This window comes from Scatophagus argus, chromosome 19 (genome assembly GCF_020382885.2).
Source record: "Scatophagus argus isolate fScaArg1 chromosome 19, fScaArg1.pri, whole genome shotgun sequence".
Taxonomy (NCBI): domain Eukaryota; kingdom Metazoa; phylum Chordata; class Actinopteri; family Scatophagidae; genus Scatophagus; species Scatophagus argus.
In genome coordinates, this window is record NC_058511.1 from 10,291,470 (window position 1) to 10,304,651 (window position 13,182).

General features: G+C 40.5%; 1 protein-coding gene across 5 annotated transcripts in view; it reads right to left on the reverse strand.

Moving 5' to 3' along the window:
* Positions 1–204: 204 nt before the first annotated feature.
* esrrgb (estrogen-related receptor gamma b) overlaps positions 205–13,182 on the reverse strand; it is a 110,050-nt gene continuing 97,072 nt past the window's right edge. For all 5 annotated transcript variants that reach the window (XM_046373028.1, XM_046373026.1, XM_046373029.1 and 2 more), the window contains 2 exons: positions 7,455–7,724; positions 205–4,908 (listed from right to left, as the gene is read on the reverse strand). In XM_046373028.1, coding sequence (XP_046228984.1) covers positions 4,664–4,908; positions 7,455–7,724 — 515 coding nt within the window. In that variant the 3' untranslated portion in view covers positions 205–4,663. The remainder of the gene's footprint in view (positions 4,909–7,454; positions 7,725–13,182) is intronic.

A 13,182-nucleotide genomic window follows, 5' to 3' on the forward strand; every position in this document is an offset into this window, starting at 1 on the left:
GTGTATTAAAAAATGCATCACTGCAGGGTGAATACATTGTATCTTGCAATTTTATCTACTTGTTAAACCTGAAAGTCTCACTGTATGTTATAAAAGCAAAGACAAGCATCAAGAGGCACATTCATCCAAAGATCTTTATAGGTGCTGCACAAGAAATGCTATATTGTTTCCACTTTCACTTTTATTCTGTGATAAAACGAGAAGATTTCACTCACAAACGGTCTTCCTTAGGTCAGAGGGTTGGGGTTAGGATCTGGTGAAGACGACAGCAGTCTAAACACTGTCACATTCATGTAAAATAAATCAGATGGCAGTGTGTGGGTACTGAAAAAACTGTGATATATTAAGTTTACCTTGTCAGCAAATATTTGTACAAACTCTTTTTTCTGGATAGATTTCTTTCTTTTTCTTTTTGAAGGTATTAAAAGAAATCATTTGCAGTGATTACATAAACCATGTGATTTTATTGTCACTGTACATTCAGTGCACTTTTAGATTTGATTCACTCCCAAAAAAAAAAGCATATATTTACACATGGGTACATTAGGCATGAACACAACAAACAAAACACAAGAAGATGCCACACAATAACTGTTCAATGAAACCCAGCTGTGGTTGGCTTTTTGTTTCTCTCTTCCAACATTTTTCACATTTTCTCCCTTTGTATCACCAGGACTGTGAACGTGTGTGTGCATAGTCACCCTGTCCTTTTCCCAAGCATAGGGTAAGTTTATAATTAAAATGAACCAAAGCTCCCTTTTAACTTGATTCATATATCACAATTGCTAACATATTGCTTTTGAGGGAAGTAAACCTCTTGGGTAATCACATGTCTACGGTACGTACACCGAGCAGGGTCCTTTATACACCGTGGACCAGAATGGCCAGGGAGGTTCCTCCATGTTTTATGTAAATCTCGTCATCTCAGAGTGCATGGAGATAAGATAAGTCCGCAAATGGAACAGCGAATAAGCAGCTTTCTCCTCCGAGGAATGTGCTCCCCAATTGCAGTAGGTTCATCTACATTTTTTTAATACCCAGTCAGTGATGTCACTTTATTTCTGTGCCACTGATTCCCAGGAGGAACCCATGGCCCGTTTCCAAACCCTGTGTAATTTTCAAAATATGAACTGAGGTATAGGGTCTACACGACTTCACTTCACCACCACGCATCCTGCTGTGCTGATAACCAAAATCAATGAGCGCTGAGAGACACAAAGACACAGAAAAGAAAAAAGCAAGTACCCCACCTTAGACCCAACATGAGGACTTGTTCTCATTTGACTCAGTACAGTGATTTATATTATACAGCTATTCAGGTGGCTTGCTAGCATCATGAAAAGTTCCTTAAACAAGCAAATTAAACAAATGATCGTAGTTTTATCAATGCACAGCAGCTACAGTATAGTACGGTAAAATACGCACAATACGTTTGCAGTGTACAGCACTGTACAGTATGTCCACGTTGTAAACAAAGCACAACGAAATGTCAGTCTGATGCTCCACGACACAAGGAACATAGATGGCCATATTTGCCTTGCATAGCCCAGTGATCGCTCTGTTATGAAACTATTACAGACACCCATGAAATCGCCTTTGTAAAGATTTAGACAAACCCTCCCCGCCGTCAACCGAAATAAAACGTCTCTTGTCCCCAAGGTAGAGCCAAAGCAGAAATTTAATTGCTCCATTTCTATTGAGAATTTCAGCTTAGGAGACAATTAGAATTAATTGGATGCAGTAGAACCGTTTTAGAACTCTGAAAATAAATTAAGTATTTTTTCTTTTATTTTCTGATATTAATTTGAGGAGAAGAGAAAGTTGGGAAACAATTATCTGCTGTCAGTCTTCAAAGTGCACAGAGGAGCTACGTGAATTTTTTATTTTTGTTTTTTGGCCATGATGTGTTCACATAGCCAGCACAACATGAGATGATGGAGCTTGTTGAAACACTCTCATAATATGGCAAACATCACTTCTTTTGGTGGGTTCATCCCTTAGTTAAGCTTCAGGGACAGACTTCACACAGCATCTCTTATCGACAAAGAGACCGGTGTTTAATCAATGCGTGTATTGACGCAACAAAAGAGATAAAAGGTTTTCATCTTGTTTCAATGTCATCACCGGCATTGTACACTCACAGGATTGCTCAGAATGAATAGCAAAATCAGCAAAATTATTAACATGCTGTAAATAACGCGTGTAAACACCAGTCGTGTTCACTGGCTGGCTCAAAACGCAGTTTTCTCAGTGTTAAAAGTATTTGAAGACTCTATGTTTTGGTTTGCTACTGTACAGAGGTGACACATCCCTCACTTCAGTCGGGGATGGATTAGCTGGTTACACATTTAGGGAAGTGCATCTTGGGAATTGTATTCTCTACTGTATTGAGTTATAATTATCTATGCATTACGTTACAGTAAATCAATAGCATCTGCTCCTGTGGGGATCTTTTCAAGTAAGAAACTGGCCTACGTCTGTATTTACTGGTCGCTCGGCTCGGCTTTATGTTTTCTTCTCTTTCGGGCAGAAGCTAATGGCACTTGACACTTAAAAGACGCTTCTGCTTTAAAGTGTTCATAAGGGACAATATCTGTCTCCCTAAAGTCCTAAGAGTATCTGATTAGTCTATTATTGTGTTACTCTGATCTTATGATAACATACTGATAACTGGTAATTTGGTAACTGGTTACAATCGATAGATTTTACTCTATGAAAGTCTGTCACTATCACTTATTAACTTAGTTTGTGCACCTCAGTGTCAGCGCTTGTAGAAATGCACATACAGTGCCAGTCTGAATGATTAGCACCTTCATTAGAGATGAGCAAGACAGGTGCAGAACATCAGAGGGACGTCTGTCGTTACTCTTGCTAAGTTTCAGTTCAGAGGGTAATTCAAGTCCTTCTTCAAGTGTCATTATATTAGTGCTCACTAGTGTATAACCCTGCAGTTATCTACAGCGTTAAATCCAAACAGTTTTGAAAAGCTTAAACATTTGAACGACTAAAGAGACAAAGGGGCACGAAATACTGGCATAAAAATAAGTGTACTATTTTTTGTTTAAACTTTCTACCCTCACGCTCACATAGAACACAAGAATAAAACCTCATTTGTCAGGCTTCAGATGTGGCAGTTTCAGGATTTAGTTTGGGAAAGTTGTTTTAATAGTGGAAATTGTTCTAAAGTCATGTTCAATATTGCCATAGTCATTCAAGAAGACATGAGGCCCTTTCAAGGTGTTTTTTTTCTCTCCCATGCAAGTTATTTGGAAATCATAATTCAAGATATTCTGTTTCAAGTATTTGTACTGCAGTTCACACTGAAAACAAAACACAGAATAACGTGTTTAATGAATAAAAGGTTAGATGTGTGAGACTAACACAAAGTTAGGTACCACATATGAGCAACAACAGCACTGATGATGATCTAGAATGACTAATATAGTGACACTTTTTGTTTGATAGTACAACCTAAACAAAATGTGGGGGTCAACACAAGAAACAGCAAAACCTATACAATATAATGCAATCTAATGCAGCACCATCATGAAATATAGACTCAATTATGACCAGACAGTTGAATCAGCACAAAATGAACATTTTAAACTTCACAAAAGTAGTATTCATTGTAGGGCTATCAGATTTGATTGCATTACATTGCATAGATGTTGCTGTCAGTGTCTCCTTCACTTGTATTTAAATAAAAACAAACCTTTCAACATGCCATACAGTTAAGGTTAAAAAGAGAGAATATAGCTTATCATGTGTGTTTTTCACAGTATGCTTAGTTGCCAATATTTGTGCATGACATTGAACACAGAGAGGAGTGAGGAGGGGGTTTAGTCACTATATGCACAAACCACTGACTGAAACTCAGACGCTACCAAACGGAGTTCGCTAGCACAACACCCATTATTGCCAAGTTATTCATAGAAGCTTAGTGCAAACTCGTTGTGAACCATGATTACTTGCCAGCTGTCATCCTTCTGTAAGCACCAAAGTTGACTAAAACCAATGAGTTGATGGAGCTGCTACGAGGTAAATATCTTATGAGGAAGTCGAGAATCTTACATACCCTTGATGGGTATTGCTTTCTTTGATGACGAATATAAGAATATGTCTAATGATTCTCCCCCACCCCACCCCCAGCCCAGTGCAATTTCACACAATATACAGTACACATATTATATGTAGACCAGTTAGAGACTATTGCTTTAACAACTGAAATTCGAAAATATGAAAGAAACAAAAACACTTAGTGTGGCTACGTAGCCGTACAGTTCTTTAGGACATTTATATTAACACACTTCCATTTTGAGATGAAAATAAGATAAGAAACAAATTCACAGAAGCGTCAGGTGATATAGAGCAACGGGTCTCTGGTTATAACAAGACCTCAGTTACTTGATTTCTGTACACAACATCTTTATATACATCATCATGATCCCATGTCAATCAGGTTGATATTCTCCCTTTTTAAAATCACCTCAAGTCCCTTTTTTCTTTTATATTTCTTACCATTTAGAAGTGTTAAAATGACTCAGTAGGCCAAGCTTCATCCTGTCACTGTCAATTGGCACACCACCTTTATTTTGTTTTTATGGGCCGTCCCTCGTCTCCCATTGGGCGATGCAGCTGTCTGTCAGAACAACTGGCCCGCGTGTCAAGCCTTGGCCTCCAGCATCTCGAGGAATAGTTTGTGCATGGGGATTTTGCCCTGCATTTTGATGCTGTAGAAGTGCTGAACGGCCTTGGTGGCGGTCTGACGGAGCAGAGGCAGGGTCATTAGCAGCTTGCCTGCCCGCCGAGGGTCCTCTGGATGCTGGGAGCCCTCAAAGTCCTGCAGGGCCTCGTGGAGAGAATCCTGGAGCCTTTGGACTGCCTCAATATTCTCTATGTGCATGGAGTCTGGAGCAAGAAAGGTGGTGGGGAAAGAAAAGCTGTTAAAATCTTAAATCTACACATTAAATGTATTAAAAGGAATGCAAACATTTTCTGTTGATCTGCAACATGACAATTCTAGATCCACCCCTGCAACAGCAACTTAGTGTTTTGCAGTTTTGAATTCTGCAGCCTGTCTTTGCAAACATGTAATTTTGGAGAGAGGTTTTCTCTTGTTAGTAGTTAATGATGCTCCTTAAATAAATGCCTGTATGTGACCAGGACTCTGGGGAGATGAGGAAAGGTAGTGCAGGTCTGTATAAATATATGGTGGGACAGGGAAAAGATTCATTTCTTTTGGTATCATGCGACCACATACATCCCCCCCGCTAATGAATTCAGATGGCTGCATTACTAGGATATCGTTCAGCTGAATGATGGTGGCAGATGGCCTTCATTTCCATAAGAAAGAGCAGTTGGCCCCCTTATGTATAGGCTCTAAAATAAAACCAGTTGAGACTTATTAAAAACTGTTCTCTATGTGTAAGTCTACAAGTCAGACAAAAAAAAGGAAAAAAAATACATGCTTGTCCTCCAAAGGACAAGCTGACAGAGAGTGTTTTAATGGACAAGCAGCGGTTTGCTTTCAGCCAATTTCATTGTGCAGTCTTACAGTGTCAGGTCTCATCTGTGGATGTATCATATCCACAATTCATTAGCTGAGAGATAAAATTGTGCACAACAAAATGTAGATTCAATTCAGTATTCTAATTGAATCGAAACATTCATCTTGGTATATCCAACGGAATAAGATGGACTCGCCTCATCCTAAACACGCTGCATTACTGAACCTAAAGCAAACGTGGCCGCTGATTGAAGCGTGCGAGTGAATTAGATCAGCTCTGCTGTGTGTCATGAAAAGTGTCGAGCGAAGTAAGACCGTGTACAAACATGTAAATGAGGCAGAAAAAAGGAAAGTACAAGGCTAATTATGTTCCTAACTGACTGATTAAGTCTCTTTTACCAGTCGCCTTCTGTGTAAATTGCGTTTCTATCTTGGGAAATTAACTAGGCTATGTGGACCGCACATGTGTTCCAGCACTCTTCATTTGAAACCTTCATGTTAATACTGATCTGATCCTAGCTTGGCTGTGTGAGCATGTGCGTGTGTGTGTGTGTGTGTGTGTGAGAGAGAGAGAGAGAAAGAGTGAGTGTGAGTAAAGGAGAGAGAGTAGGAGAGTGGGAAAGAAAGAACATGTTTTCAAATGTGTGTCAGTGTGTGTAAACGTGCAGCGAGCATTTTCATATGTGTGTGTGTGTGTGTGTTGGAGGAGGTTAGGGGGGCGGAATGCAAAACAAACTTTGAAGAAACAATTTCCATGTAATCCGTCAGCAGCCTGGCGTCAATCCCATCGATACTCTGCTAATTACAAAATCAATGGCCATGAATTTCAACAGCTGTCACACCCACAGGACCCCTGGAGCCCGAAGCTCTCCGAGACTGTGTTCAAACGAGCCGAAGCTGCCCCCTCGCCCTCGCTGAGCCTCCCTCTCAACCCCTGCCTTCCTCTCTCACACTTCTCCCTTACCTTTATACATCCCTGTCTTTCCACCCCCTCCACCACCTTTCCCTCCAGCCCTCCCCTCACATTTATCCTCTCCTCTCTCTCCTCTCTCTCATGGAGAGTTTGTCATCAGAAGACTAAAGCTCTGGGCTCAGCATTTTTCATTTTTCAGTCAGGCAGGAGAAAAGACTCCTAACAGGCATTGATTAGTGGGGGACAGGCCCGGCCTCATGAAAAGCAAACTGTCGATACGGGCGCAGCATCTTCGCATTGGAACAAACGAGACCCGTCGCTCCCCAATGCTCATTCCACTCCACTTAACACATTTTATTGACAGCCCCTGTTTTCCTAATGAAATGCTAAATATATCTCCCCCGGCTGTGGCACGGTGGCAGCTACTGTTATGGAGATGGAGAGAATGAGAGCGCAATGTGACAGTCTCACACACATGTATGTGCACACAAATTAAAATACAGATGTACATACACACTCACACACACATCAGGAGAGTTTAAATTAAACAGCCGTGCCTCTGACCTTTTTGTCCCTTCTTATCAGGCATCCTTCATCGTGGAAGTGATCGGCCCACCAGATATAGACAATCACTTTTTTTTATTTCTTTGTTTGCTTTAATTAAATGCCAACTATCTAGATTCATTCGAGATTTAACATAGAGATGTACCTTCCTGTCAAGCTCATGACACCTTCGGTTTCGTACAGCAAAATAAAGGACATTTGGCCAAATTTGACAATTTATACTAAAAATAAAAGCTCTTCATGACACATTTAAATATATCAATTTAAATTTCAAGTCAAGTACTCAAACTAAAAGTAACATACACTTTGTATTATAGGGTAAACTGTATGTGTTTGTCTCTGTTAGTTTACACTTTACATAGAGTGAAAAAACAAGACCCTAAAATCTTGGTTCTTTAATTCTGATATCTTTAATGAAATTTAAAATAAACAAATTCATACCAACAGTGGCAATGAGGAGGTTAACTATACCTGAGTTGGCGAGGGCGATGGCTTTGAGCGAGACGAACTCCTCCTTCTCCATGCGCAGCTTCTTGTAGCGTCGCACCAGCGGCAGGATGGCAACGTGCAGGTCCAGCAGGCCTGAGATCCTCGCCTGTTCCTCGTCCACCACGTAGTCCTCTGCGTACACAATCTCATCTTCGCAGGACAGTGAGCGAAACACGATGCTCAGCACCAGGATCTCCATCCAGGCACTCTGCAGTAAACTCATCTGGTCTGCCAGCGAGAGAGTGGAAAAACCTGCAGAATTAGGAAGAAAATTTGTTTATTTTAGATTTTCTTTCCAGGCACTGCTGGACACTCACACTTTACAACCACATGACAAATCACGAGATGAACCCATTATCCTCACTGCACTGTAATGGGCCATCTTAAGTCCTCAATATGTTTTATGGCCTGTGTACTGTATATAACGCTGTGTAATCCCCAGAGAAGTTCAACATCAAACAGAGGACTGTGATTGTATGTGGTGGCTTAAGGCAAGAATATAAATCAGTCAAGTGTAGAGACCTTTGAAACATGAGCCAGGCCTGCTTCAACCATCAACCGTCGGCAGTCTATCCTTCTGCAGCCCAGTGCATAAGCACATGAGACACTGCTTAGTGAGGACAAATCCGCTCTTAAACCTAACAACCTCGCATCATGGTGCAAAAGGAAGAATACAAAAATCTTCTTTATGACATCTATGGGCTGAAATTAAACCAGGCTCCATTATTTCTGGTTTGTGTCACCATCTGTCATAATATGTTGTTATTCACCAAACTTAACTCTTCCCCAGTACAGCAGGATTCATTCCTTCATTCGGGTTAGTTTCTTTATATAAAGTTAATCAGTTAGTCATGTGAATTTTTAAGAGGCATTTTGGATTAAAAGACAATTGAAAGCAACCTCATGAGGGCAAGAAACTTACGATGGGAAAGACTTTTCAAGAGTACAAACATATTCCACCTGATAAACACCTTCTTGATTCTTTTGTCTTTCGTGCTTCTGAACTTAACAATTCATCCAAGAAGGTCGAGCAATCAACTCTCTTCTCCAACGTTTATCCACACACCACATCAAACAGACGGACATCTGAAAGAACCTCAACAGCCACAATACCTTTCAGTGCTCTGTAGTGAATAGGTAGGTGATTGGGGTTATTGACTAGGGCCTTCAACTAACCACTCTGCTTACTTAAATCTCAGGTTGTATGGATGGGGAATGGGGCAGGCTGACTTAAAAGAGGTCCACCTGATGGTTCTTATCAAGCAAATAGAGAAACGATGGGGAGGGAGAGAGAAAGAGATAGAGAGAGAGAGAAAAGAGTGCTGGGGGTGTCATTGATTAGTAGATTGTAATCAGTCCACCAAATGTGAAAGGGGGATCGATCCAAGCCTCAGATCTGACAAACAGACAGCTGATGGAGGACATCCGGTACACGTTTAGTGGGGGGATGGAGGCACTGCAGGATCACTGAATGTAGATACTGTAGCCCCCATTAGGAGTGAATGAATGAATTTAATCTCCAGACACTTTTGTAACAATTTATTTTAATACTGAAAAGTGCATAACAAGGGAGGATGATTTTGATTTAGATGCTTACTGCAAGTGTGTAATGCATTGAACCTCCAATTCTTTTGTTAGGCACATTTTTTGTTGTTGTTGTTTTTTTGTTTTTTGCAATTAGCTACTTTTTTTTCTCTACACACATTTTCAAATAACCGTCACTCTTTTCACCAGTCTCTGCTTCCTGATCTTCCTTTTCTTCACCCCACTCTGTGTTTTTTCTTTCCACTCAATTTACTGAAGCGATGGAGTGACTTCCAGCTCCCCAGGGGTCATCCTGGAGCTTCAGGTGTGTCGCCTAGAGGTGGCTGAGTTAAGTGTCGCTGCGGAGGGTGATTCCCCCTGATGAAATATCAATATGTCACCCTACTGATTTACTGCCGTTTGACCAAACATGACACAATATCGAGTAAAGTGGGGAATGTTGATGTCTCCTCAGTTTTCTCCACTCCACTGCAGGTTTCCACTGCTGTATAAGAAAATGAATTATTATATACTACCCTGCCCTGCAAAGGCAGATAGCAGTAAAGGAGAGATTAGAGAAAAAAGAGTTTAAAGTTTATAGGCTGGCAGGCAAACTGTGTTACAGATAGAAAGGTTGTAAGGCCTTCATTTTATACCTTTCAAAGCAAATTCTAAAAGAAATCTCTGTCTTAGATGATAACTAAAAAATGCAGATACAGCACTATGGGCAATCTTCAGCAAAGCCAAGGGGACAGCTTTCTTTCTTTCTGTTAAACTGGTCTATTAAAGTAGAAAGCTAGCATGCTTTTGCTGTCCAGATTCCCTGTGTCAGAGAGTGCAGCGATTGCTTCTAGAGAGAACATGTATAGTACATAGGCTGTTTTTTTCCTAGTAATTACGCATTTCAGTTACAGTGAAAACAACATCTCATAGAAATTAAACTACCTTCATGTAGAACCAAGGAGTAATATCAAATACATGAGAGACTTGTAGGCTAATGAAGCTTTGATTATACTTTCCATCAATCTCATAGTAAGCCTGAATTTAAATATTTAAGTTTCAAAAGTTTCCAAGTTTCAGAGGTTGGTAGTATTGAATGTATCAGCATATATTTCACTTAAATATGACAACATATTTGAATTTCCATCTGAAGGCACTAAAGCATAATCCATAAACCTTTTAAAGAATGCTATCATTATTATTATTATTAGGCACTTCAGCACTTCAGTACAGTAAGATAAAGATAACTGTCTTGGTTAAACACTGAACAAGTCGAAATTGAAGGGAAGCACGAGGCACGTTTTAACGTCAAAGTGGTTAGTACCATCGCTTCACAACAAGAACATCCTGGGTTTGAGTCCGGCTCTGGGTCCTTCTGTGCAGAGTTTGCATGTTCTCTTCTCTGTGCCTGTGTGGGTTTTCTCCAGGTACTCCAGATTCCTCCCACAGTCCCAAAAACATGCACATTAGGTTAACTGGCTACTTTACATTGCCCCCAGGTGTGAGTGTGTGCGACTGTCTGCCTTTGAGTGTCAGCAGTTGACTGGTAACCAGTCCAGGGTGTACCCATCGTTAGCTGGGATAGGCTCCAGCTCCATGATTTAACATTATGCCATGTGCCTCTTTCTATAAGGTACCACATCCTCAACATACTGTGGGATGTTGGTGATTGTTTTCAGAAAAGGAAAGTGCTCTGGCTATGCAACAGTACAGTGCAGGTACAGATCAAATACGTAATTGAATCCCTATTCAGTACAATGAAGAGACTGAGTGGTTGGCAGTGAAGCTTGAAGCTGTCATTGAGAGCTAGGTCTAAAACAGACAGCAGTTCACTCTCTATTCATTTAGTATCATTACAGGCCTCCTAAGAGCCCTAATGGGCCTAATAAAAAGACAGAGGTAATAATGAGACTAGAGGGTCCTATATGAGCAGGAGGAGCGGGAGGGGAGGGGGGGAGTCAGGGGAACAAGAGAACAAGGAAACCACAGAGTGTGTGTGTGTGTGTGTGAAAGATATGACAGTGGAGAGACTGTACATGTACAGAGAAGAAGAACCGAACGGAATGAACACTAAAGGTTGCTGAATCCTGTCGGCTGGAATACAAAGCTACACATGTTGTGTGTACTTACATGTCTGAGATGGTGTGTGTGTGTTAACAGCGGTGCAAATTAGAAGCCATGGCTGACCTCCTGACAGCAGTGCTACAGTTCTGTTTTCATTTTCAGGATAGTGTGTGTGTGTAACATCCAGCCAGTGGCTTCCTGTTTACGGCCTGAAACATGTCTCTCTGAATAGTTTGGTTCTTGAAGACACAATGAGTTTTATTTTAGAAGACTCTCCTTCAGAAATAATGCAATATTCAAATATATTCAGGTTTAAAGAATAGGTTGGGGTACACTAAAGTTAGTTGTCCCAAGTCCAGTGATTCAACACAAATATTTAATTGCTAAAAATGACAAGATGTAACAGAAAACCTATTCCAGCGGTGCATGTTTCCTCCCAGGTCTCCACATCTGAATGTTGAAGGACTTTTACATTAACGGCGCGATGTGCAGTAATGACCCTTATTACCTCATCGTTAAGGCCATTTGCTCAGTGGGCTATGAGTGTAATGGTGGGAGTGGACTGTTAAACTGTAGGGACCCCTTTTGTCTTAATCGTTACTTGGTGACACCCTGACCCGGTGGCCCCGGGTAAAATGTCCCCAGAGTGTCACATGTGCCTTTAATAACTCTGTCAGGTCTGGATTTAGATCTTCGCAGCATACGAGATCAATAGTTACACCTAGAAAATGTAACTGTGATTGAATTGAGCAGAGTGGAGGTTTACCCTGTTTGGCTTCTTTTTCAAAACATCAGGTGAGTGATGCTCCTTTTTGTTCCTGTTAGAGCAACACCTTCACCTCATAACCCCAGTGTCCCTCCAAAGCCAAAACTGAGGTTCCCAGGGCAGGTTTGGGATAAACACAACAAGCCAAAACTGCATTAATTAAGGTGTGAAACATAAATCTAATGACCAATCAGTAATTACCACAGACAGAGCAGAGAGCTAAGCATCTGGTTAGTGCTGAAACAGCTGGCAAATGAGTGAATAAATAAAACTCCAGTTTGGTTGGATGTTTGGTTGTCTAGTTGTGCAAGAGAAATTAATTTACTATGTCACATTACTGATCAGAACATTTTGATAACCGATTGATCATTTGAATAGTTTTGCATGCTAAGAGCAAAGATTTTAAAGAGGATTTGCTATTTTTCTCAATTTATGTGATTGTAAAATAAATGGTTTTTTCTGTTGTGCTGCTAGCGGGACAAAACAAGGCATTTTAAATTGCGATGGGCATTTCATTGATTAATTTAGAAAATAACTGACAGCTTATGGATTGCTGCAGCGCTACATTGAATTAAAATGCTGAATTAACTTGAGCTGCCCATATCTGCAGTTTTATCCACACTATACTTGGCTGGATCAATGAGGTGCATCTACTGTGAGTTCCTCTTCCTGCTCCTTCTAAACATGCTGTGTCTGTGTCAACTGATAGAGACAAAAAAGGAGATCTTAGCACATTTGCTTAACAAAATCCATCAGTATTTCCCTAAAATAAATCAATTTTACAATAGGCCTCAAGTAGCCTTCCTGAGTAAGTAACAGGATTGGTTTCTTTAAGTCTGGGATTGAAATGGAATACATTGACACAGAGGCGGATCCCAACCCCCCTCCCCCAGATTCTCCCATCCCACCCAGTCAAATCAAAGGTTTCAGCTGCTCTTTATTGATTAGATTTTAGAATATGGGACCGAGTTCTCCCTTAGGTGCAGATGAGTAGCAGATGTTAATTATCCTGTGTGTGTGCATTAATATGTGTGTGTGTGTGTGTGCATTGGTGACGGTGGGGGTGTTTGTGTGGATGCAACAGTCGGTGAACTACTTCAGTAATCTCTGGGTACTGTATTTGTTTCGGCAAATTAAAGTAGAAATGTGTGTTCACCTCCTTGGCTTTCAACAGAGTAATACCAGTGATTTTGCATTTCATGAATCCAGTCATTAAAACAACTGCTCAGATAATCCTTCTATTTTTTATGTTAAGCAGTTATTTGCCAGCTGTCATACAATTTCATACTTGATAAACCTATTTATAAAAAATAAATAGGTTTATCAAGTATCTGAAATTGCTGAAATGTCAAATTC